General features: G+C 41.3%; 1 protein-coding gene across 1 annotated transcript; it reads left to right on the forward strand.

The window, feature by feature from the left end:
- Positions 1–397: 397 nt before the first annotated feature.
- On the forward strand, positions 398–27055 carry LOC125004564 (general transcription factor 3C polypeptide 1-like). The gene is made up of 39 exons (XM_047579236.1): positions 398–833; positions 2112–2321; positions 2566–2742; positions 2871–3017; positions 4393–4489; positions 4578–4701; positions 5345–5524; positions 6451–6566; positions 8838–8890; positions 8987–9354; positions 10551–10675; positions 10792–10901; positions 11003–11156; positions 11363–11466; positions 12457–12563; positions 12922–13254; positions 13357–13502; positions 13614–13711; positions 13814–13910; positions 14882–15065; positions 15160–15256; positions 15874–16006; positions 17088–17175; positions 17278–17339; positions 17810–17918; positions 18030–18172; positions 19100–19242; positions 19326–19410; positions 19524–19636; positions 20517–20576; positions 20664–20757; positions 20887–21059; positions 23035–23661; positions 23906–24045; positions 25048–25152; positions 25257–25546; positions 25630–26165; positions 26246–26432; positions 26512–27055. The coding sequence occupies exons 1-39, from the start codon at positions 613–615 to the stop codon at positions 26713–26715; spliced, it is 6540 nt and encodes a 2179-aa protein (XP_047435192.1). The 5' UTR covers positions 398–612; the 3' UTR covers positions 26716–27055.
- Positions 27056–27258: the final 203 nt, after the last annotated feature.

The following is a 27258-nucleotide window of genomic DNA, read 5'->3' on the forward strand; positions in this document are numbered from 1 at the left end:
ATTTCTTGAAGATGTTTCGCCACTCATCCGAGTAGCTTCTTCAGTTCTGATAAACTAGTGGGAAATTGAGGTTTAAATAGGAATAAACTCTGTGGGTAACACCCACCCACTCTTTTGTACCTGCGGAGTTTCCTATTTCCTATAACTCTCACCAGTCTCTAAGAACTCTGATGAAACGTCTTTAAGCAACTCTTCAAGTCCAGTTGCCTTTTTTTTAAATAAATAAATAAATAAACAAATAAGTAAATAAATACATACGCTTTTTGGACAGTACCACACAAATCCACAGTCCAATTTCACAAGGTGTCGCTAATGAGTCACCACGACACAAGCGAAGAAGAAGAAGAAGAAGAAGAGGAGGAAGAAGAAGAAGAAGAAGAAGCGCGGTCACGTGACGCACGCACGTAAACAGTTACAAAGCAGTCGGAAAAAGGTGTAGTTTGACTGAACCTTCTCTGTTACTTAATTACTACACATCTCTAACTCCAAACAGCGTTAAGGCAGGAGTCACCCTGTGCATTTATGTTTGTTTTTTTAAAGCGAGCTCACAGGCTGCTAGTAACCCGGGGTTAATTTAGATATGATTGGTAGCTGACAATTAGCCCGCATGCGATGGACGCGTTGAGTTTAGTCGCGGATGAAGTGGCTCTGGAGGGACTGGACGGGATAACTATTCCCAGTCTTTGGATCAGACTAGAAAGCAGACTGCCCCCGTTTCCCCTCAAGCTCGACGACTGCACCAAAGGTTTTCTCTGGAAGTCACTTGCCAGCAACAGCGACCTGAGCTTCTACCAGCTCCCGGAGCAGAGAGACGACGTGGTGCTGTTTGACAGGTGATTTCCTGGCACTTAAAACCATTTTATATTATTTTCATCTATTTATTTTAACCCTCCTTTTTATGAAGAAATGCCTGGTTTAGAGTCCACATTTTGCTGCTATTCAATCTGTTTTGTTTTGTCGATAATGATGTTGCCTTCCTCATACGTCCTCTTCTGACTGACTCACGTGTTACAGGACAAACAAAATCCTCACATTTTAAGGCGCTGGGTGCAGTTATTTGTCTTATTTTGGTGTAAACCTTTGCACAGACATGACTGAATCTCAGATTTTATTACAACAAGATTTGGTTGGTCAACTCTAATTTGGATTTGATCAGAGGTGGGAAGTGGATTTTTCAGGTACTTTACTTGAGTATTTATTTTTCTGACGACTTTTTACTTTTACTCCCTACATTTACACACAAACATGTAAATTATCTATGCCTTATATTGAGAAAGAAACAAACATTTGTTACTATTTTAACCTCTATGGATGACATAGTGTAAAAGATGTGACGTGATCGGACTAGAGAGGTAAAGTGAAGAAGAAGAAGAAGAAGAAGAAGAAGAAGAAGTAGAGGGATAGTTGACAGTGAAGGAAGTGACCTGGGATGAACTGTCGATGGCGACGCTTCAGGAGATTTGGAAAAGCAAGACCTTCCCCATCCACAGCCTTATTCATGAGAACTATTCCATGTTGGCTCCAAGAATGATTCAATGTGAATTTGTTGTGTCTTGACCTAAAATCTACCAGCTTCTGGCGTTCAAGAAAAGAGAAGCTGTTAAAAATGATGATGATGATGATGCTCATGCAAAACCTCTGGTCAGTTCAGTCTAGATTATTCTGTCAGAACTTAAGTACATTTCAGAGCTCTGTGCTTTCTTGCTTTTACTTTTAGTTGAATCAGAGTATTTTTTTTAAAGACAAGTATCTGTACTTTTACTTAACTACAGAATGTGAATACTTTTGCCAACTCTGGATTTAATTAACTACAAGATCTCAATATAAACATTGGTTTCCAGTCCAGACACAACTTATATTATAGTGCTCTTTGTTTAGCTGCACAGTATTTGACTGATGTTATGTGGACGTATTTAAATCTCCAAACCTCACTCATGCTACTGTGGCTGACAAAATGTCCTTTATCTGAGGACATTTAGAACAGAAACGGGCCACGTTACAGGTTTCTGGACCACAACGTGCTCGTCTTTGTCCTCTTACACTGTGGGACATTTTAACAGCTCTTCACGTCCAGTCCTAACAATTTTTTTTTGTTGCTTCTGTGCTTCCAGGTTTAAGGACATCGACCCAGAGACGGGCATTGAAATAAGGCAGAAGTTTTCTGACTCGCCCAAAGACATCTACCCCGTCCATATCATTCAGGAAAACAAGGATGGAATACAAGGCTCCTGCGCCCTCTTCAAAGAAAGGAAAGATGTCACAAAGCAAGTTCGCTCCAAGACTCTCACCCCTCTCGTCAGCTTGGAGGAAGCGTTGGAAATGTTCGTAGAGATGGTTTAATAATTGATTCATTTACTCAACATAGAGACATGTGGTTGTTGATCCCTGAACCGCTCCTGAAATACTTCTGTAAATATGCGTTTGCTATGATTATTAAGTGGAGTAATAATAATAACCTTATATTTTGTGTTTGGGTTTTGTAGAATTTAAGCTCAAAATATCTCACTTCAGTGCATCACTATCAGTTCTGATTAATATTTTACGTTTTCTTTTTCACGTTCTCAGATATGGCCGGAAACTCGTCGTTGTGGCGAGTCAGACTCTCAGATTTCGGACTCTGATCGGTGCTGAGAGCGATCCTGACTTGAAACTCAGCGATGACTCCTACTGCGTTTTGGAGAGAGTGGGCCGAGCTCGGTGGCAAGGAGAACTTCAAAGGGATCTGCACGGATCTGCTTTCAAGTAGGAAACGTGAACGCGGTTAAATAGCTCCGTTATATTTCTGTTCTGTAGTTTTTCTCTGAGTGACATGCTGGAGTTTAAAGGTTCACGTTGTAACAGCCACTTTTTTTTTTGCTTTGCTCGTACAGGATAGATGCTCGAAAGTGTCACTACTTGAGGAAGTCTCTCGTCAGACATGAACTGGTCACGATGCAGTCTCACGTCACACGACTGGAGGCCTCCGGCCAACAGCAACACTCCATCCTTCTGCTGCTCAAACGCTTCCACGTGAACAGGTCTGTTTCTGGTCTATTCATTCTTTTTACCCCCCTCACCATTAACACTGTTTACTGTTGTTATTTACTCTTTACAAATTGATGAAAAAAGAACACCATCGTAAGCAAATGTGTCCTTAGTATCATTTATGTTATATGAAGCCAAGAGCGACGTGTCAAACTTAATTCCTCTGTGTGTCGGCTAAAAATGTGTTGGTAGCGTCCGCAGTAAAGAACTCCCTGTAGTTTTGATTTTTTAAATTTTTTGATTTTGAGTCTGATATAAAGTGAAGGCCACTGAATTCTAAATGATACCCATGATTCAGTGTGGGCGCCGGTTTTGCTCCTCTGGTAGCTACGTTCCCATGGTTTCAGTAGCTGTCAGTGCCGACTTTTAGCTGTGGATAGCACCAGAATGGATCAGGGTGCAGTTTTATCGACAAAGTGATAGGTGTTAAAACTAGACATTGAGGATTGGATTTTTTAGGGCCGATACCATTTATTTATTTATTTTAGATATATGTATATACATCAGCATTGGCTGATACATGCTGTCGATTTTTCTGAGGCAATATTTGAGGCCGATACTCCTTGTTCTCCTTCCATTTACATGGTAAAAATTACACAAACAACAAATGTTTCAAGTGTTTACAAGTCTCAATCTAACATAAACATTTATGGTTATATAAAAATAAAAAAGCTCAACAACAGCACAACCGCTCCAATCTAAACTGTAAAGAGTAAAGTAAGTAGATATTTGTTTGCTAACCATTTAAAATAAATATATAAATATAACCAAATGACTTTTTTTTCTACTCATTAGGGCACAGGTCGCAGTGCACCTCTCTGTAATATATGGATCAGCGAACACACCAACGTATCGGCCGATACCAGTACAAAAATGAAATATCGGCCGATCTCTACTAAAAACAAATTGTTTCTGATTAACTTTTCAGTTTCTTTGAACTGTTGTGGCAACCAACAATGGCACAAATTGAACCTGGGCTCTTTTTTTTTTTTTTTTAAAGAAAAATTAAATGACTGCATACGGCCAACTTTTTTTACAGCTAGTTTTGATTAGCTCTGAGCAGTAGCGGGACACCGGAAACATGAAACCAGCAAGCTGAAGTAGAATTCTGTCATGGCTTTTAACTCCTACAGGCTACAGGTTTGTCTAATGGACTTAACAAAATGTCAGTTTCTGGCTGCTAATCTATGTGTTTACTCTCAAAAAATAAACACTTACAATGGTCTTACCCAGACAGCCACAATTCCTGCATTGATTGTGAATTTAACAGGCCGGTGTTACTTGTACTATTAAGGTTTTACATCAGCCTTACATGTGTAGGCTCTCTTAACGGCCACTCCCTGTCTTTGCCCCTTTCTGCTCTTTCAGGAGGAGTAAGTACGACATACTCATGGAGTACGTGTCCAACTTCCTCCAGCAGTTACCCGGCCAGTTTGCCACTCTAGTGTCACTCAAAGAACAACTTGTGAGTATCTCTGTCTCTGAGCATCTGCTGGTGTTTGTACATTAATTGTTCTGCTTGTGGTAAATGAATAAATATGTTTTTCTTGCAGAATGTGAATGAACGTACGTTGAGGCGTATATTGAAATACATGAGAAGTGCCAAGTTGGTCGAGTATTGTCAGTTTCCTCTGGAGGACTTGGATCCGAGCGCCGGACCCTGCACCAAAAAAAATGGTAAAGTCGCTCTGAAGCCCCTGTATTATAATATATGAGGTGTTATATGTCATATAATCAAATTAAAGTCACGAATAAAATTGAAATCAGAACCAAAGCACTTTGTATATCATTTATAATTATTATTTTTTTACAGCCCAATTTTGTTGTTAGTGTTTGTGCTCACATTTTAACATATTAACATTTGCTGAGTTCTCAATAAATAACTTTTACGGAACATTTGTTTTGAAATTACAGGAGGCGTAACCTCCAGTCCCTGACATTCGTGGACATTTTGTCAAATTAACCAGCAACATTGTCTCAATTAACCATCTGCACAACAAAATACGAGGAAAATTCACCATGTTGTGATTCAGAAGCTTCTAAATCCAAAAGAAATGATCTAAAACAATGATTCCCACAGCTGAAAGGCCCAGATGAACAACACTTTTTCAAATACATTAAGTCACATTGTTCCCATCACCATGATGGTAATGCTGAGAATTCAGTCAGGAAATCAGAAACAAATATGCAGAGACGAGAATGTAAACAGGCAAAGTTTTGTTCAGACCCTGTGAACAGTGAATGAATAGTCGGCAAAATGATTGAAGAGCTTTTGACTGTATGTGCTACTTTGCTATAAATGCTTTTGCTGGTTGTGTAGGTAGTAAAGTGCTTGTGCGCTGTTTGAGGCTGGTAAAGCCGTACACACGGAAAGGCATAACCGAAGAAGAGGAAGACGACGACGACGACGATGAAGAATATGACGCCGGAGCAAGAAGCGTTTCCCCCTCAGAGGGTCGGCTCATGGAGCGGGACGCCATGTCGCAGGCCTATCACATCGGTAGGTTTCTTCACGTCCTCCTTTAAAAAAACAAACAAAAAAAAAAGGTATTTCATCCTATTTGTTTAATTTCTGCTGTGCAAAGGAGATGCAGGAAATATCACTGATAAACCAGAGTGAGTCTTTGTCCTCCTCTGTTGTTACTGGACTCACAATTGGAGGATATTCCTGAAAGACTGTCAGACTAATTACTTACTACTTGTAAACAAATGGGAAATAAATAGACTGTAGACAATGAAGCTACAGTTATCGTCCCACATAACTCTTTCCTGCCTGAATTACTGCTCGAGTCTGTTTACGTTTTTTTTTTTTTTTTTAAATCAGGAAATGGGTCAATTTCACAGTGACTTCAAGACTGTGTTGACTTAAAGCGCATTTTATCCACAGCCTACTCTTAAAAACTGTGTAGCTGGTGCAACAAGCCCCAGGTGATGTGAGAAGTTACAGTAACGAGTGTTTGAAAAGGTGAAGGAAGTGAGAACAGGTTGAAAACACAGGTTGACGTCTTCTACTTCAGCATTATAATAGAGGCCAGAACCACATCATTGTATTTAGCATTTGGGTAAAAACGGTTAAGTTATAAACTGTAATTGGAAGGAATATTGTCCATGTAAATGTCAGTGCCCAGGAAATTGTTAATTATGCCGCCTCAGCCTCTCTACGGTTACTTATTGCATGGCTTTTAAGGCAATGAGGTAATTATTTTTGTTTTGAGAGGGTGGACAATATGAGCTTTGGCTTTAGTCTAAAATAGGAAAGAATGAATGAAGTAGATTAGTGGACATTGTCTATGTTGGAGATACGTCCTCTGTCTTTACTTCCTTAAAAATGTTCTTTTTGTTGATCATTTTTGTATGAGAAACTAATTGCAGCAAAAATTGCAACTGATCGGAAAAAATAAAACTTACTTTCTTCTTCCGTTACAGTTTTGGCCTCCGGTACGAATGGAATCCCTAAGAGCGGGATCTCATTCAGGATGAACGTCGGTAAACTAGAGTCTCGCATGCTCTGCCGGAAGCTGGAGAGGGACGGTGTGATTAAGGTAAGATCTGGACAGATAATGACATGTTTCCTCCACAGATTTATCTTTCTTTTTTTTTTTTGACATCCAAATAAATTCGCTCCTTTCCAAAAACGCCATATTTCAATGTGTCGGTGGAAATCCACTGAAGCTGGTAAATCCATTAGAGTGGATTTGGAAGGGTCGCGCTTTGAATTGTCGGATGTCTGGGCTCCCACACCAGCCACCTCCTTCAGAGGTCAAAGCACCACAAAGACGGTCCTTCCTCTGGTGCCGTGCCGGGTTGTGTTGGTAAAATCGATAAGACTTGGAAAGTGTGTGTGGAGTAAAATGGAAATTTGTATAAATGGAAAGTTTTTTTGTTTTTTTTGCTTTTGTAACAATAAGCTACATACGACATGCGAAGAAGACATTTTAATACAGGTTGGCCTGATAATCTGCTTTTTCACTTAGTGCTTCGTTCAGGAAATGTGTTTAGCTGGAGAAGATGCGTGTCTGTAGCCATGGTAACGGCAGCCTGTCCACAGACTTTTGGTCCAGGAGTGTGGTGACGTTAGCTTTACTGCCTCTACCGTTATTATCCCTCTATGTCAACAATACGTCCTAGCAAACTCCAGCTTGATTGGTTGGCAGAGGCATTAGGACACGAGACAGCAAGTCTAGTTCTTTTAAATAACATCTCCCTGTTTTGATTCACAAACATTTTTTTTTTTTTTTACACAGCTATTCTTTATGCTAGTGGCTGAGTCCTGATGACCCTGGTGACGCCCTGAGATTTCCTGTTACCACTGTGTTCAGTAATTATGTTCATGGCCTGTTGCCAGCACAATTTAAGACGCTCACATAACAAGTTAAAAATAAATAAATGGAAACATTATAAATGGCAGTAGAGAAGGAGAAATAAGTACTAAACATAACATTATTACTGAAAAGTCAAAGTATAAAATAGGTTTATTCTTGGTTGGAGACGAAGGATGAATTTATAGGATAACGTCCAATACAAATCCACAGTCAAATTAGTAGTTTGTACAAAAATAAGCTCTGGAAGTTAAAGGGATACACAAACCCCTTTGTGAAATTTAGTCACTCACCGTGTTCCCCAGAGTTGGATAAGTGAGAAGCACCTGAAAACCCTCAACTTCCGTCAACACACGGTCGTGACTGGTTTTCAGTAGTGATGTTCGATACCACCGTTTTCCTTTCCGGTCTGATACCGGGTAAAATTCAGACTGGTATTGGTGATACAGATCCGACACCGATACTTTGTGTCAAATGTGTCTGGTAAAACCTAAAAACTGTGGTGTGTTTCAAATCATAGCTTCATAAAGAAAACTAGTCATAGGAGTAATTTATTTATATTAAACTCAAGATGATACAGCAACAAACCAAACAGTTTATCAAAACCTGCAAATAAAATATTAATTTTACGTTGTCTGTGTGCGTGTCTGTGTGTGTGTCTGTGTGTGTGTGTGTGTGTGTGTGTGTGTGTGTGTGTGTGTGTGTGTGTGTGTGTTAATACAACATGGTGCTGGTGCTTTGCTGGGATATAGTCCCGAGTCTTCATGTTAATTACATTTTTTTTTTTTTTTTTTGCCTGAATTTATCTGCATAGTTGAACACCACAGGGTGTCAACATTATATGAGGTTGATGCAGTTATATTCTTGCAGCTGAAAGCTTTATTACTTCAGTGCGTGAGTGTGACCATCACCAGCCTCCCTGGAAACCGTCCTGTTGATCTTTATTGAGTGTAGTGACCTTGTGTGGCAGGGAGGGCAGTGCTACACCTCAGTGGATAGAGGGGGGAACAAAGGACAGAAAAGATGTAGAAGGATGGACAGTGGAGGAGATGCATGTGGTGCTAGTAGGAACTAGTGGAGTGTAGGGTTCTGTGCTTCCCAAGTCACCTCACTCAGGTTTGACTGGGTACAGGGGGGTGTTGTGTAGATCTCTGGAGAGATGAGAGAGTCCAGGGGGGTAAGGGTGGGTGAGGGGTGAGTTTATTTATCACTTTTGCAAACAACTGGCTATTTGGCAACAATACATTACAATGACTATGCTAAGCTAAAGCTAACAGCTGTGCTTCCGGATTAGGACAATGCCTGGACCGATTTAAAAAGACTTTTTCTCACTTATCCAACTCTGGGGAATATGGTCAGTGACTGGATTTCACATAGGCGTGGCGTATCCCTTTAAGTGGTATTAAATTCCCAATCTTTGTGTTATGCTTTGCACTACACTGTAAATGTGTTGCTGTCTTTCGTTTAATGTGCGTGATGTCTTACGCTCTGTAGGGATTCATGGTGGACGAGGGTCGGCAGAGGACCACAAAATACATCAGCCATAAGTTCGTATCTATATAAGAATCCATTTCTAATCTTTAGTTTCACATTATGTCATATCGTATTATACTAAATGTTGTCCTGCCCACGTCCCCTGACAGGTGTGTGGGTGTGAGTGGTCAACTCAAACAGTTTGCTAAAGAGCAGGAAAGGAAGAAGCTGCTCTACTCGTCTGCTCCACACACGCCAAATACCGAACTAACCAAAACACCATCAGGCTCCGAGGCGACGGGGAAAGAAGACGTCAAACTTTCTGCCACCAAAAAGGTTAAGAAAACGAATGGAGAGGGCGGCAAAGAAAGAGCGGTGGAAACAACGCTCTGCGATGATAGAAAAGAGGATGAAGGAAATGGAGACAAAGAAAGAGTAAAGGCAGAAGCAACAAGAAAGGCGGAAGAGGAAAAAGGTGTCACAACAGCAAACGAAACACAGCCTGATATTCCCATCATACAACCTTCAACAGAGGAATGTGAGTACTCACTAAACTTCTGCTCAGTTAATAAAGGCCTGTGAGACTCAGTCCACACAACTATACCCTTTGACTTGTGATAAAGTATAGGCTGGTAGTCACAACGCAGTGTTTTCCAGCATCAGTCTGGGTGACATGTTGCTGTTAATGTGCTTATGCAACTCGGTAGAGATCGACCGATGTGAACTTTTTTTAGGGCTGATATCTGGAGCCGATACTGCTTTTCTTTCTCCTTTAATCTTCATGATAAAAGTGACACAATGATAACAAATGTTAATTTGACCAAAAACATAAACATATATTGAACTTAAATAATATTTAATGCTCTTACGCATACAAAATAAACATTTAAAAGAGGTATAGCACAAGCGTTTTCCAGTTTCCAGCTGCACTCATTCTGCTAGTGTGGGAGGGTCAATGTATGGGCTGCACAGGTCTCCAGCACACAGGGCTGCATGTGGATGCGTCTTGCCGGGACAAAAATATTTTATGTGAACACAGATAAGATAAACTTTAGAAGCTGTAAAATATGGAGGAAAAAGAAACCTTCTATGGACCAAAACAAGGAAGGTTTTGGTCCGTTAGATTAGACCAAAACTCATCCTTAAAACTAAAACAAAAGGGCACAGTCGCATGATATTTGGGTTCATCACTATGTTCAGTCCCTTTCACAGAGCGTCGTCATTTTATTTCTTGTCAGTTTAAAACATGAATTGTTGTAGCTTGAAAAATCTAAGACAGAGGTTCAAAAATATATTAACACATGTTATTAATAGCAGAAACTCCTGTAATCAATCTAAAACAAAGTCACAAAGCCAGCAGGAAGAAACGCGTAAATTTGCAGCTTCCTTTGTTTTATTTGTGCAGACTTGATTTAGCCTGGACCCAGATTCATTGTTTTATTTTATCATTCCTTCATCTCATCACATTTTGACGAAAATTCTAATATTTAACTTTAATGCAGCGGTTAAATATAATCTAAAATATAAACTTATATAAATTTTCATTTTTATCATCCAAAAAAAATATATTTTTCCCGCTCATTCATCAAAAACATGAATTCATCTTCATTCATATGTGGATCTCTTCAGTGTTTTCGTTATTTTAACACCAACAATGACACCGTTAAGTTGTATTGTGGCTCTTCTGGCTCAACTTTCCTGCGGCTGTTTGATATTTCATTCGGATTTTCACAGGTGAGGCTGAGGAACAACCCAAGTCCACGTGTGCCGGCTCTTTGCCTCAGAACGAAGCGTTGAATGAAGGCGATGACCCGACGAGTGACGACCCCGGGGTCATTAAAAGTGTTTCCGAGCTGAAGGTGAGTCGGGTTGATTTCGGTGTTGTGTTTTGTTATTTTTCCTCCCTCTGGCTACAATAAGTTGACGGTAATCTGCTTCAAACGGCGGAAGTAACAGTTCAGCGCGCTTCCCTCAGGCACCCAAAGGGACTTTGATGAGGACCCATGAGACGTACCGTCTTCTGAGGAGGAAGAACCTGATTGTGGAGGCCATCCGTAACCTCAAAATCATAGAGGGGCTTTTCCCGTGAGTTTGCCTTGAGGCACTATTGTTTTCACGTTTCCCACATTAGAGGAGAGAGTAAAAATGTCAGTGTGCCTGTTTGTTTTGTTATTTGTTTTTTATAGGCTGCAGAAGATGATCAATGACGAAGAGAAGCAGGATGGTGTCAGCTCAAAGTGCTGCAAGAAGTCTATTGTACGACTTGTCAACAGTTTGTCCAGAGAAGGTTTGCTGAAGATTTACACCACCACTGTCATACAAGACGGGATCACCAGGAAGGTACGATCACGACTCCGCTCTCCATGCATGAACACAACCCTAAAACAACTGTAATAACTAACTATAGGCAAAGAGCGATGATGAACTCATTTCTTTATTAGTCCTGCTAATTATTTATATTTTTAAACACATTACTTTGATTGCGTTGGTGCCTGTTGCAGTCTTATGTCTTACGTTGTGTCCGTCTGATGTTGTTACACGTGCAGGTTGAGATGATTGTTCATCCGTCCATTCAGCCCAACGACGACCTGATCAAAGACGTCATAGAGCAGATACGGTTCAAAATCTCCAGCTCTTACTCGGCCGTACGGTGAGCACAAAAACATTCACTTTTTTCTCAACGTGCTGTTGGTGCTGGGTCGGAAGCTTGAACCTTGTAAAGACACGTTTCAGCCCTTCAGTGCATGCTTTTGTTCCAGGTTTGTTGTGCTGCTATGCTTTGTTTTTTTGTTTTGTTTTCAACAGACAGTTGGTAAAAACCAAGCCACTTCCATATGTCAAAATGACGGAGCCTCTGCTCTCCACTGTCTGACTTCTGGGATGATAATTCACTACACACTTCCTCCTTACTTAGGATTGGTCTTCAGTGTAGGACAATGTTTGTTCAATGTTGATGCTGATGGAGAGATTAAGTAGGGACTTCCTACCTACTATGTGTGTAAACTAATATATATGAAATTCAATGCCAGCTGTCTCCTTAGAATTGAATCCAAACTAAAGATAATTCTATTTTTGGATCTTCTCTCGTTTTCACTTATCAGCTGCTTATCGCTGGTGCTTTGTGAGCTGGAGGGTATCACTCGTGTGTTTGTGGACTTTGTTCTAGAAAGCGATCCATTTTGGCCTAATGGGAAGTCGCACTGTCGGCTTCTCTTCTGATAACATTACAGCGTGCTTCTGGGATTTACCTTGGGGACTGAATAGGCTCTCGGCCAATTGCGATGATTGGCTCTGCAGTGATGGGGGCGGGTCCTACTGTGAACTGGAGGTGTAGATTGGGAGGTCTGAAATGGTGCGGTGTTTAGATGGCTCCTGTATCGCTGAATGAAAGACAACGTCCTCTGCCTCCATTTATCCCTTTACTAAAATATGTTGAATTCGTGGTACTTTGTATTTAAAGACATTTAAAACTGTGGAAAAAAAAATATATATATGTATATATATGTCTAATCAACCAAAGATTTTGCGACCCCTGACCTCCCTGCAGTACCTCATGTTGAAGACCTATGGTGTAGAAGATGAACATTGGATCCTGTTTCTTATCTTATGTCTTATTGTTTCTTCCTCTTCTTTCTTCCAGTCTGCAACACGTCCAAGAGAAAGCCAAAGACCAAGAGAAGGAATCGGAGCAGTCGAAGTCTTCCAATGGAAGCATGAAAGATGACCCCGACTTCAAGCCAACAACAGGTTCTTCTGTTTTCTATCGTTGAATATAAAGAAAATACTCCGTCAATAAGAGAGAGTAAAAATCTCAGTATGCCACCGATCCGAACCCATTTTCCTTCACTCCATCAACCAATGAGACGACTGTGTGAGCTCCATTTAAACAGGATTATTCGTGGTTTACATTGTGCTTAAAGATAAGGTGGATATCAGATACACTACAGCTTAAACCCTGGGGAACTCTCTTCATCAAGAGTAACATTAAAAGAAAAACATAGGACTCGAACAAGTTAATAAACGCATTTGCACATCATTCGTAAGATCTAATATCTCTTCCCTAAATGTTTATCCTTTGTTTTTGTTTTTTTATGTACATATATAGTTCGAGGGTTGAGTAAAACGTTCGGCTTCCAGCCTAAGATGCATCGCCTGCGCGTCGTCCATAACTTCCTGTGGTACGTGATCTACGGGCACCCTCTCCAAAACGCCGACTCCAACTCCACCAGTCAAACAACAGCCGACCCCAGCGGCTCCGACTCCGACAGCCACGTAAAACCCAACACGAAAGAGCCAGGAAAAAACACAGACGCGCGCGGGCAAACGGGCAAAACTGCAGACGATGCTGTACCCAACTTAGATGATGTGACATCAGGGGAAGAAGGAGAGGAGCCGAAGGATAAATCTGTATCTAGTAACCTTCAGTCTGACATGAAAGGTGGGTGATATAGCTGCATGTTTGATTTGAGTTCTTGATTGCAGATTTTTCTTTTTCATTTTTCTCATTATTTTACTGTAATTCTCTGCACTTCTGCGATAGTGTACGTTGATGAAGACTCATGGAAGAAGTTCATCCCTCCCGTCCGCGTGCACAAAGACTTCACCCGTGGCTGGGCAATGGTGGGCGACCTGCTCCTCTGCCTGCCGCTCTCCGTCTTCGTGCAGGTCATACAGGTCAATTATAAGGTGAGCCTGTAGGTTCTTTTGTTTTTTGTTTTGTTTTTTATGGGACGGACAAAATCATCTAAATAGAAAAACATTATAAACTGGCAACTGAACATGAATTTTTCTCCACAGGTGGACGGCCTGGAGGAATATCTCAACGACCCCGTGAAGCAACATTACCTTGTTCGGGCGCTGCCTGCGAGCATGAAAAGACAGCTGCTTTACAAACGGTGACTTCCTTCCTGTTCCTGCTCAGTGTGAAATTAAATATTCAGAATGTATATTTACTGTCTTATTTACCTTTTTATTTTTATTTTTTTTTTGTTTTTTAGGAAATACATCTTTGTGTTTCATGAGAACCTCCAGAGGTTGATCTACATGGGTTTGCTGCAGTTTGGACCTGCAGAGAAATTCAAGGAAAAAGACCAGGTATGAAACGGCGTCAATACAGTCTATCGCTGCAAATATGAAGTAAAAATGATAATAATAATAATTGCATTCATCTCAATGTTGCACTCATCTGTTCACTAAACACAGAAAATATCAAAGGAAATTTTAAAAGGAGATAAATATTAAAACAAATGTTATCCTCCAGTTTTATCTAAAATTTGTGAATGCACAAACCTGAACAGGATGACATCTTTTTAATGTTAAGTTTGAAATTAGTCAATTAAGGGTACTTTCACGCTTATGTATTATCACAATGCTGCATTTAATCATCGCATCACAAATGAGCGTAAAGTGAAAGTGACACTGGCATTTGTGTAAATCGTGTTCTCGCTGCAAATAAAATGCTCAGGAGAGTGACTGCAAGTGTAACTGATTGAACAACAAACTAAAAGAAAGTGCAAGTAATGACATTAAAATGTTGTTTAGAACTAAAATCAAGATTCAAGGTCACTTTATTGGTCCCAGCAGGGAAAACGTTTTGTCCAAGAGTCTCAAGATAACAGAGAAGATAAATGTGAACCAGATATAGACATAAGAAAACGAGTCAAGAAAAAAATAGAATAAGATAAAAAATAAAATAATCTTAAAAACAGTGTAAGAATGAGGTAGTAAAGTTACACAAAGTACAAAAAAATATACTAAAATATAAAGCTCAGCTGTGAGTCCATCAATTTTGTGAGTTACTTGTTTTCTATATTTCAGCAACAAAATAAGCAATAGGAGCAAAAATGAATTTAATGAATCAGTGTTTGTTGAGTCTTACACTGTTTTTTTATGAGTTCTCTTTTCAAACTCCTCATGTTCAGTTTCAGTTCATATGATTTAACCCGCCCCCCTCAAAGAAGCGAAACTTACTTTTAACACAAAATACGAGTCCAAATTGTGCCGACCTCACCCTTCCTGTCTCTAATCTCAAGTTCCTCCCCCTCCCTCCCTCCGCTCTGACCCAGGTGTTTGTGTATCTGAGACGCAACGCCACTATTGTTGACACCACCAGTGCCGAGCCTCACTACTGGCTGGTCACAGAGTCACCGGACAAACCGTTCGAGAGGCGTCAGTACACATTCAACACTGCTGACGACGTGGAAAGCTACTGGTTTGACCTGATGTGTGTCTGCCTCAACACGCCACTGGGTACATGCACACAACACAACGTATAAAATCACTGTGACGTTGAGAGATCTGGAAGTCGTACAGAAAAAATGAATCTTCCTGTTTCCATTTTTAGGGGTAATCCGTAACAAGAGGAGTTCCACGGAGGAGGAGACTGCTCCTCCCTTCGTGCGTGAACGCAGTGTGTTTGTGGGAATGGCTCACCTGCTGAAGTAGGTGGATTGTGATTTGTGTTCACTTTTCGTGCACATGGCCCATTTCTTTTCTAAATAAGGTGTCAATGTGCACGTGGTACGTGGGCTGTCAGTCAGACACTTCTATGCAAAAGGGTCTAACTGAGTGATTTTCAACCCCTAGTGGTCCGTGGTGAAATTGCAAGGGGTCTGTGAAATAAGATCTTTAAAAAAGATCGTGTGACATTTATAGAAATAGGATTTTTTTTTCTCTAATTACATCTGTTCCGCAAGATTAATTTACTGTATTTTATTAAGAGATCTTGCTCCTGGTTGCATTGTTCAAAGTTACTGCATGACGCTGTAAATACAAACTTAACACGATCTGCATCCTTTTCAAATTATGAGGTTCTTACTGTTTGAGTGAACATACACCATTCATTTCTTAACAATGCTCTTATTGTGAAACATCTACAGGAAGGTGTGAGCTTGCATGTTCAGGTTGTCTACCCTGAGGATGGTCAGACAGTAGTTGTGATCTGGCTATGAGATAAAGCATCTGTAGTGATCAAAATACATTTAACTTGTTCTTCCTATTCCTTTTGCTTTTCTTCCCAGTTTAAAGTCAAACTGATTGAATATGTGTTTCTATGCAGGGGCAGTCTGGAAGTGTGTGATAACGGGCTCATACCAGGAGACGGTAAAGGAGCAGGAGGTCTGGACTCTGAATTCTTTGCTCATCTGAAACGCAACTGGTTGTGGACCAATCACCTGCTCGCTGTCAAAAAGGTATGTACCCAAAACACAAGTTAACCCGTTTTTGACTAATTTTGGTTTTATCTTTGTATTTCATCAACTGTTTGTATCGCCTTGTTTGGTTTCATTCTGTTCAGCACAACCTCACCTGTGTCATTTTACAATTTTTATTTTTATTTTTTTTTCATTTTGACAAACTGTATTAACACATTGGACCTAAAACCACAGTAAAACCACACAATTCCAGTAGGATAAAGTTTCTCTGTGAAAACCACAAACACGATTAAAAAAAGACATTTTTATAACTTAGAAATCTAAAGTGTAAATTTCAAAAGTTCATGTACAAATTTAGCCAACACCAACGCTGTTTAGAACTATTTACATCAAAATGCAGGAACTGCATCACACATTTTTGTAAAGCTATTTACAACCATGACAGGATGCATTTTTCCCCAATAGGAAAGGGGGTGTCATTTGTTCGCTTTGTTTTGTTTTCGTGCAATTGAAGCTGGTTAGCGATCTCCGCTTGCTAGACTTTTCCTTTCCACTGTTTCTCCTGTGAACCAGTCTGGCACCAACATGACGGAAATATCCAGGAAAAGGTGTGGTGTCTAGTTGTACTTGGCCTATCAACACAAAAAAATTGTTATTTTGGTTAAAGGTAGTACTTTCCACAAAAGTTGAAATGGAGACTCTGTGACGCTGCTTCTTGCTGCTACGTCGTCTTACATTGGTGATTTGGAAGCACCGGTGCGTCCTTCGACTCCAGAGGGTTAAACATGTAAACGTGCACGTGCAGACGATATTGGAATTTTTTCATCTTCCTTTCATCAAAGATGATTTTATTCCGCCACTGGCATTAGTCTGTTGTCTGCAGCTCTTCATCCAGCAGCTCTTTGTGGTTTCTTCATCTTCTTCTGAACTGTTGTAAAGTGATTCACTGACAAATAAATACAAAATTACATCTTTTATAAGGTTATGTCTTAATTGTATTATCTCATTTAGTGACAAACAGTGACTTAACAGACAGTTATTTAGATTAAACTCTTAGAGATATGCACTATAAGTTTTATTCTTTGTGCTTTTGTTTGTTATTTTTTTATTGTTATTGTAGAATCCAAGTGGTTTAGAGGCAGAGGACACCAAAATCAGACTGAAAAGCCTCCTGAGTAAAAATGCTCTCAGGATTGCACTTAAAGCTGGTGAGTTCCCTCGACCATTATGAATTTCTCCTTGTAATCACCTTCTGTTTGTAATCCTGATTACACTGTGCCTTAAATTAACACTAGTCCCTATAACAACAGGAGAGAGCACTTCACCTCGTTATCTGACCGCCAAGCGACCGCTGATAATAGAAAATGTGGAGGTAAGTTTTCTATCAAAATTATCTATTTTCTCCTTTTTTACTTCCAGTTGCCATTTTTTGAACCTTCTTAAGATGTTTTGATATAAGTTTAAGATCATTTTGGAGATTTCATTACATTAGATTTGAGGAGTTTCTTAATAATATTTCATTATACACGGTGCTATTGAACTTCTTTACTAAAACCTTGGTGATATGAAGTTGAGTGATCAAGAAACATCTGGCTAACAACACAACCCACAGCTTCCTAAATTATATTAGGTTTGAATCAAATGGACATTATATAAAATATACCCATAACCGTGAAGTTCAGGATTAACACGTAGTATTTATTCATTGCTACACTCCACAATTCTTACTTATGAAGCCCAATTTTAATAGTTTTTAAAGTCGTGTCACAACTTCACAGCGTTATTTAGTGTTATATTATTTTGTTCAAACAGTCTTCTCTCCTCCCGTGTTTTTGGAATCAGGTGGATATTGAACCTGCTTCCAGAAACCAGCGCGTGGTCGGAGGAAAGAAACAGAAAAGGAAGAGAACCAAAAAGGAAGTTGTCAAGGTCTCGCGAAAGAAGAAGAAAGGTACAGTCTGTGCTGGTGAACGTAAAAAAAATAAAAAAATGTACGCATGTGTTTGATGGGCTAGAGAGGAGAAAGCTGACAGATTGTGTTTGCGTGTCATCTGCTGTGAAGAGCCAAAGAAACGCACCCCTGCCCACGACGAGGCCGACCACCGGGCCTTGAAAATGATGACCAGACAGAGAGTCTACTGGTCGGTACAAGAAGACTCGCTGATGATGCTCTGTTGTGTAGCTTCACACCTGCTCAACGGCAAGGTACACACAAACACACAAATACATCAAACCTATGTTTTCTCAATCAGTGCGTTTACAGCTTAATGGAGCTGTGCTCAAAATTGGAGTTTCTGAATGTGGTCCTTGTCACAGTTCACATGCAACGGAGAAAATCCAATAACTGACGGGAACATGTCCTCCTCCTCTACACTAGGTGGCGATATGTGTCTTGTCAGTGGGTCAATACGGCCCCCTTTCTTTTTTTTAATCTCTTACGTAATGTGCGCTCTACTTCTGGTGCAGATAAGATGTGCGCTATCCTTCAGTTGGTTCTTCTACTGACTCCGTTTACCTTCTTCTTCTTCTGTGACCAGCTTTTTTGGATGGTTTTGCTCCAGGGTCACACGCCAGCACAGCCGTTGCGTTGAGCATGTGCACACGTGTTGTCCAGTTAAAGTCCAATTAAAGCGTATACATGCTGGAGAAAATCAATTTTCAATCGCATTATCTGCGTGTCCTTGTCAGAGAACTTTTATTTTAGTCGGAGTGATGTGTTTACATGCGCTTAATTTGTCCAGTTAAAGTCGGATTAAGGCAGTAATTGACTGTTGAGTGTTTTCTTCTAGTGACCCTTGAAAACAAAGCAGTGTCTTCTTAAAGCCTCTCTTCACCTGTTTAACAGGACAAGAAGCAGATCGTTTTACTTCCAAAATGATTTCAATATGAATGAAAAAAAAATATAAATCACTCTTCGCCTTAAATAAGTTAATGACAAGAATCTCAACATAAAAATTGAACCAACTACAATACAAAATTTTCCCAACAATAGGTTCTTTTGTCTGTAGTTTTCTTCTTTTGTGTTATTTTACAGTTTTCTTTATTCCGTGTGAACCCTTTTATGTATCCCTTTTATAATACATCGTGTGTATTTTTTTAATTCTCACTTGTGGCTTGTTTTGTGTGTTCCAGTTAAAACGTCCCTTCATACCTCACTGCGTGGTGAGAGACCTGCTCCACACAGAGTTTGATATATCCATAGATAAGACGTCTCTCTCTGTCTCACGACGCTCAAGATACATCCTCAAAAATCCCCAGACGCTCCTGAACTACAGGTTGGTTGAACAGTTAATAACGTTAATTTTGAAACGCAGTAAACCACCGTGTGGGTTTTATTTAGACTTTCTGTTTGATGCAGGATCTGTCTGGCTGAGGTTTACCAGGATAAAACTATGATGAGAGTGTTGGAGGAGAAGAAACCTGCTGACCCCGATAAACCAGAGGTCTGCTTTTTTTTTTCTTTCCGTCATTGCTCAAGTTTAATTTTCTCGTTTTAAGATCTTTTTTTAGTTGACTCCATCTTGAGAGCTGAATATTTCTGTCTGTGCTGTTTCAGGATTGCGTCAAAGCGTTCTCAGAGTACGTCAGGCTGCTCAGGCAGAAGTTCAGCTCTGTCATGAGCGCTCACGAGATGATCATTCCTGACACGAAGCAGGAGCTGTTCTCACGGTAAGTAGCAGTGGATGGAGAAGGGTATCTTGAAATGTAGTCACTCAACCCAGAATTAGATAAGTGAGAAAAAGAGTTTTATAAGTCAGTGCAGGCGTTGTCCTAATCCGCCTGCGCAGCTGTTAGCTTTAGCTTAATGGTGCTAATTTTTCTAATTACTTCTTGTGACCTGTACATTCACATTGAGTACTTAGGGCTATATTCTTACAAATACACCACGCAGCACCTGAAAACCAGTCACGTCGGTGTGTTGACGGAAGTTGGGGGCTTGTGACTAAATTTCACATAGCAGTGACATATCCCTTTAAGGTTTTGTCCGATACCGGTGCCAAACCGGTACTTTTGAAATGGTGCTGCTGCTTAAAAGGCACCTGAACCCGGTCCTTAAAGAATGGAAAACATACAACTTTGTCCATAAACTGCCTTTTTAGTTTTAAGGCGTTTTGTGAGGTGCAAGTTGAGCAGAATATTCATTTAAATAACATAAATGCAACTAAGACTAAGAAATAAATTAACAAATATAAATTAAAATTTGCGATAAACAGTTATAATTATCGTAATGAATTATCGTCTCTATCACAGACGCTACATTTCTCTGCCTTTAAAAAAGCGCTGTATCATCAGATGTTTAATCAAATTCCAGGTGTTGCCTCCTTTGCACAATATCGCCTTCGAGCTCTTGTTGCAGGTTGCAGAGTCTGCGTCTTTTGAGATGAAGTACAGCCACATTTTTAGCTGTTTAACAGGCTGGAATTAAACATTCAGTGGCACCATAATCTGTGTTGCTTTTCGGTCTGGTTGCTACTGTTGACCATCCTGAGCAGTGGAGGTTTGATTCTGTGACATGAGACTTTATTGTAACACAGTGTGTTCTTTACAGGTTTAAGGTTTCTGCAATAGACAACGAAAAACAGGTGTCGTCCAAAGACACTCTCACCTGGTAAGGATTCAGGTTAGAGTTTTAGATGTTATTCCATTTAACATAAATGTTTTTACGATTGCAATTAATGTTGTGTCTTCTCCACAGCACTGATGACATTCATGCCACGGTGTTGCATAATTTAATCCAGAGCACTCTGGCCATGACCAACAATCAGATGAAATCCTCAAGATCCTTTCAGGTGCAGCCTTCCTTCACAGTCTCAGCTTTTATTTCTACATAATCACACAGTGGAAAAACATGACAGAAATACTAAGAAGAACAACACATCCAAACGTGTTATTCCTCTAATTCTCTCTCTCTCTCTTAGACCTTCCACATGTACAGTCAGTACAACCAGGAGCTGCTCTGCCAAGTGTTCATCCAGTGCAGGAGGAGGGGGCTGATCAATCGGCGTCGGGTCAGTCAGCCGTTCGGGCCGAAGAAAAACCGAGCGCTGCCCATCCTGCCCATGTCCTACCAGCTGTCCCAGTCCTACTACAGGTCCGTCCCACTCAGTCCGTTACTTCTACCACTAAAGCTCGCAACACTACGTACTGTTATTCCTCATGTTATGAGGGACAATTCCCCATTGTAAGGCACAATCTATATTGTGTGCTGCCTTTTAATGTTTTGAGTTCCTGGCTCCTGGCAGGGGTTGATAATATGCCGCACAGTCTGAATGAGTATTGTTTATGAAAGAGCACGTTCTATCTCACCATCTAACACTGTGGTGTGCCACTTGACATTTTCTTTTTACAATTTGTCCAGCTGCAAACACGTAAAGCATGTTGGAGAACAGAGAAAGCAAAATGGAAGATAATGGAGCCTCTGGTCCTTAGATCTTGAATCCAGATGTTTTGAATTAGCCACACACTTATGAGAAAGTGAAAGAGTTAAAAGCTTCAGCAGCTGAGATGGGAGAGGCTCTGCTGTCTCTTCAAAGGTGAAGCTCGTATTATTAACTTTTGGTCAGAGTTCAACCAAAGACTTGTGGATCTAATGAGGCCAGAATAAAGATTTTTTTTTTTTTGGAAACTGTGCTCGGAACCCGCTCAACTCCACAAACAGAACAGACTTTGACGGCTCGTGAATGTCAAGAGCTGGTTAGATGAATGCAGCACAATCTAGGGAAATCCTGGAGGACAGGACAGGTCAGTCTGCGATAGAGCCACACCCTGGGAGAAGACTTATTTTCCACCAAGACAATGGCCTTAAGTGTAAAATTAACTTTACACCGTGACCACAAAATGAATCATCTGCTGCAGCAGAGTCGATGCCTCTGTCCGGTAGAGAAGTGGAGTCTGGTTGATTTAGGTTCATCCACACGGACTCAGCGCTGTGACTGCAGATAAAGATGCATCTATGAACTAAAACTAATAACTTAGTTTGTAAGAAATTGGTTTACACTGGTAGAGATTTTAAATTATTATTATTATTTTTCTTTGTAGTTTTTTTTTAATAAAATGAAACTGAAACACAGTTACATTTACTAAAAACAACTTTATCTGCTGGTTAACTGAGTTGTCTGTGAGGCAGAAAAAGCTTGAACTCTGCTGTTAAAGTACGTTCAAAAATTACTGGCACTAAGCAGAACAACTTGTGCGCGGTCCGATAAGAACGAGTCGCTCAGAGATAAAAATCAACAATAAACTCAATCAGATCGCATTTTGTCGAGTGAGTTTTTATGTTTTCCTTCTGGCTGCCGCTGTATTGTGCCCAACGGTGGGACAAAACGTGACCCAGAGGCTTTTACTCCTTTTTAAACCGCGCTCATTTCAGATGGAACTTTTAAGGTTTTATCTTTTTATTTATTCTATTTAATCATGGGATTTGTTTCTTCGATCTCAATGAGCAGTGAATTTATGATCGATTATTATGTGTTTCCTGGGCTTGTTTATTTATTTTTTTTTTATTTTTGATTGACTGTGTATGGGATACATGTGGAAAAGCTGAAAATGACTTATCCTGTTGGGATTTATAAAGTTCTCTGCAGCAATAAGTGGGAAAAAAAAAAATTCACTGGGGTGAATAATTGTGTCAGTGCTGAAAGACATGCACAACAACAAGGCTGCTTCCTGTTTCTTCACACTTACAATACGGCTTTGTCCGGCAGGGCATAAGTAAGTCAGTTTGTGCAGGAAACTGCAGCCAAAATGTCTGCCTTCAGAGGTAATTTCCTTTAAGATTGCGATCGAAAAGAAAGCAGAATAACTCAATAACATGTAGCACACATCTGTGACACCTTTTTTCTGTTAGACTCCATTCTCACATTTTTACACCTGTTCAAAACACACAGTTGAATCATGATGATGTATTCCTGGCGTAAAAGACTATGTGTTGGGCTGTGACAGGAATAAAAATGTAAGGAAGCTTTTTCCAGATTTTTAGGTTCTCTATTGTTAACTGTGGTATCGGAGTCCTTGTATTCTGCATCCGATGGCATTTGACCCAACTTTTCCCTCTTCCTTCCTCATAGGTGCTTTTCGTGGCGGTTTCCTTACTCGCTGTGCACCGACTCCTTCTGCTTCTTGAAGTGTCTTCTAGACAACGGGGCCAGAGACGACCGGCCCGTTACTCAGATTTACCACGAAACCGAAAACCGGCTGCACAGCGCGGAGGAAGCGCTGGAAAGAAGGCCTGCGTCAAAAAGGAAAGAAAAACAAAGCGGAGAAAAAGAAGAAGACGGACCATCGAGTGAAGCTGCAGAGACGGGAGACAACCAAAGTCAGATAGGAGGAGGAGGAGAGAAGTCCATGGAGTCCGACATAAGCAACATGAAAACTGAGGACGTGAGCAAAGCAGACGAGCAGAAAAGCACGGAAGATCGCCTCGCGTCCGGTTCGTCTGAAGTCGAGGAGAACCAGGAGCAGACGGATGATTGTCCGACCGAAGAAGAGCCAGTGGGGGCGTCGGCCACGCCTCAGGCTCCAGAGGGTCCTCCAGATGTGTCGGAGATGCTCCAGTTCTCTCTGGACTCTCCTGGAGGAGCCTGCGCCGTCTCGCTGGGCCTCATGTCTCTCGGACTGCTGAGCGTGTACCTGTCCGTACCCAAGCAGATGGTGGTGGTGGACAGCAACCTGGTGGACAACGATGTGGTTAAGAGGTCAGTTATTATTCATGTTTGACTGTATGAGTGCTGCCTTTCACAGCCTCGCGCTCACAAAATCCATCTTTGACGCATGAAGCAGCCTCCAAATAGAGATTTTAATTTAAAAGACTGATATTCTACTGAGATAATTGTAATGTCTACAGTACAATATGTATCAGCTAATCAAACATAAAACAACTAAGTCTCCATCTAAGACCTCTTATTTACACCAAAAAGTAAAGATGACTTATCTTTCCAGTATGGCAGCATTGGAAGAAGAAGAAGATGACGACTACGACGGTGAGGAGTTTGAAGGCAAGAAAAAGCTGCAGGTGAAGGCGCATCAAGCGTCACACACCAACTACCTGATGATGCGAGGGTACTGCTCTCCCGGCATAGGTGAAGATTTACTTCTCTGTTTTTATGTGTAATATAAAAGTGAGGTGTCTTTTCCTGGTGCATGTCTAATGCTGTAGTTACTGTGCTGTTTTGAACAGTTTAACTTGTTTATTTCAAATACGTGGTTGGTTTATTGACATTTTATTTGGCTGTTCAGCGTTCAGTGTCCCTCACGTACATATATACAAACATTACAGCTCTCCAGTATTAGCACGTCAGTGGGAGTGGATTGTTTATCTGCGACAGGACGTTCTCATCGAGGGGTCATGGGAGACACTCGAAGTGTGTTCCTTTGCGTTTCCTTAGATCATTTGTGGTTTGAACACAGAATGGGGTGAAAGTGGATATGCCCATCAGAGAAATTAGTTCTTATTTCACTTTTGTTTAGTTTAAATCTGTGGGATGGATGGACTTAACCTCCTGAGACCCGGTGTCTTCATATGGGGACGTTGGACTTTAGGTTTGGGCAGTTTATTCTGCCTCATTTAGACCTATTGTCCTCATAAGGAGACACTTTTGTTTGCCGTGTACTTGTAACGAAGGGTTGATGTACTTGTTTATTTATGTTTATTGAGTTTTCTAGTTTGATATGACTTTGACAAATTCACAAGTACTCATTTGAGGATGTTGGGACTTCGTCATTTCCAATTCTGCTTTTGCATTAAAGTAAACAGTTTTATATTCTGGTAAATGGTAAAATACAGTGAAATAACCCCTGCTCTTACTACTCGTTCCAGTTCAAAGATGATGCTTATTTATTTATTTATTTTTATAATTCTTAGGTCCTACTAATCCCAAACACCTAAAGAACTTAATTTACAAATTGTGATTTTATTGAATCAGTCGTCTACCTGCTTTATATCCTTAAATGCTGTTTCTCTGCATCATTTTAAATGATTTGCCAAAGTACAGTGACAGGAGTTGTTAACTGCAGACTCGTAATGATTTGTAAATTGCTCTGTTTAATTCATGTTTTTGTTGTATTTATTTATTTTTTTTTAGTCAAACTTCGTAACCTCAACACCAACGACAACATTGTGATGGAGTCGTGTACGATGAGGTTGCAGCTGCGCAACACGCCGGCTCACGGCATCTTCAGCGTAGAGAGTGAGTGTGAACGCGTTCCAGACTTTTGCAACATATTTTCAGTCAGCGGAAAATGATATTTCATCTATTTCTTTTTCCTTTTTCTTTTTTTCCCCCATTTTTAGACTCTGTACCGCTGGACTTGACTAGATGCGGCCCGTCCCTGCTGCCCTCCATCCTGACCTACTCTGTGCGCTCATCCCGCTCTTCTCCGCCCAGTGTGGAGGAGTGCGACGGGCGTTTCATCCAGCAGAGAGGATACAGCCCTCAGGACCTTGAAGCGTGTGCTCGGCTCAGGAGGAGCTTAGAGGAAGCCGGTGAGAACGGTTTGGACGTGCACGACCTCCACGAGGCTCACACGGACCTGCATGAGCCGCAGTCCGGACGCACCAGGAGCCTGGATCAGTACGTGAAGGTAAACGCACGCACAGCTCGTCTAAATGAAAGCTGCATTATTGTCCTCTTCTCTCTCCTTACCCCCCATCTTTTTTACCACAGGACCTACAAGAAGAAGGTCAGGTGGTAAGAGTCGGGAGCTCGGGCGTCCGCTGGGTGCTCATGCAGCACGCTGATCCGTGGCTGCTGACCGTGAACTCCAAGCAGAGGACTCAGTCGCGCTCTCTGGAGAGCAAGCACAGCCTCGTCTTCATGCGCAAGAGGAGAAGGAGCAGAAGCCTCTGTCAGGACGCCGATGAATCGCCGGCTAAAAAAGTATCTGTGGACGAAGAGAAGAGCGCCGACGCAGAGGAACAGGGCGGAGCGGCGAGCAGCGTTACGGGAGAGAAGCCCGACGAGGAGCAGGTGGAGAAGGAGAAGGCCGGCGAGGAGCAGGTGGAGAAGGAGAAGGCCGACGAGGGGAGAGGAGGGACGGCGCCGGACGTGGAAGAGGAGAGAGGAACGCAGACGGAGCCTGAGGAGAAGAGAGAGGAGGAGAGCGTGGACATTCAAAAAAGACAGGGACAGGAGAGAGAACAGAGTGACAACGAAAGAGACGAGGAGGAATGCTCTTCGCCTTCAGGATCAGCTGACGACGAGTACGTGTCACTTGTGCATTTTTGTAATTATCTTATTTCTGCTGTTTTATTTTATCTTATATTTTATTTCCTCCTCGCAGCGAAAACGTGAGCTTCATCAGCCGCCCGTGGCGCATGGTTGACGGAAAGCTGAACCGGCAGGTGTGCAAGGGCATGCTGGAGGCCGTCCTCTACCACATCATGTCTCGGCCCGGAATCACCCAGCAGACGCTGGTAGAGCATTACAAGGATTTGCTGCAGCCGGTGGCGGTGCTGGACCTCGTGCAGGTAAATGGAAACACTCTCTCAGCTGATTAGCTCACCCCTCTGTAGCATTTCAGCTGATGTTTTACCGTCTCTCCTGCAGGCGCTTATAGACATTGGCTGCGTGACGAAGAAAGTCCTGAACAAACGTCCCAAACCCTCGCTGTTCGCCCGCTGCCAGGCAAACCAACGCAGGGCGAACACGGAGGAACCGGACACTGTGTTTTATGAGCCCACCATCAGCTGCTGCCTGCGGCTCTGCCAGGCGTTACCCAACGAACGACACTGGAACTACTGTGTGCCCTGAAAGTGTTCACCGGCCTCGCCGGGGCTGCACTTTCCCTTCCTTTCGAGATGATACGATAAAGGTTTTTGTGTTTAAGCCTCCAAGTGAACGCAGCAGTCGGGATATTGTCATATGTAAATAAGACATGTTTGTTTCTTTGTGCTTTTTTTTTCATTTGCTTGGACTTTAACTTAAAATTCTAAATAAAAACACGTGACTTAAACATGTGTTGCAGCAAAGTGTCAGGTTTAGTGGGGACCGAATACATCTGTTGTTGAATCTATCATTGTGTTCTTGAGTTCAACAGGTCCAGGTCTGAACTGCATGTCCTGTTCTTTTCTAATAAACACTTCTGGATTTATTCTTGCTAATAATTGCGTATCTGCTGAGGGAGTCTGCTTGTTGTCGTTGGCGGAGCTTTTCTTATTTCTGTTGCCAGGTGTCCAAATTTGTCTCACATGGTTTTGTAATCGCTTACATAAAGCCTCATTCAGTTTCCTGAATAGCAACGGTAAAACTAGGGGAGGTCAGATCCGGCCGTTGGATGCCTCGCGCGTGTGAAGT

Source organism: Mugil cephalus, chromosome 2, assembly GCF_022458985.1.
Source record: "Mugil cephalus isolate CIBA_MC_2020 chromosome 2, CIBA_Mcephalus_1.1, whole genome shotgun sequence".
Classification (NCBI taxonomy): Eukaryota; Metazoa; Chordata; class Actinopteri; order Mugiliformes; family Mugilidae; genus Mugil; species Mugil cephalus.

What these genes read in the sequence shown, in the direction of transcription:
- LOC125004564 (XM_047579236.1), top strand. Translation starts at nt 613, where the DNA reads ATGGACGCGTTGAGTTTAGTCGCGGATGAAGTGGCTCTGGAGGGACTG. An exon ending in CTGCCTCAACACGCCACTGG is followed by an intron (nt 15,066 to 15,159) that starts GTACATGCACAC and finishes TTCCATTTTTAG; the next exon opens with GGGTAATCCGTAACAAGAGG. An exon ending in TCAGGATCAGCTGACGACGA is followed by an intron (nt 26,166 to 26,245) that starts GTACGTGTCACT and finishes TCCTCCTCGCAG; the next exon opens with CGAAAACGTGAGCTTCATCA.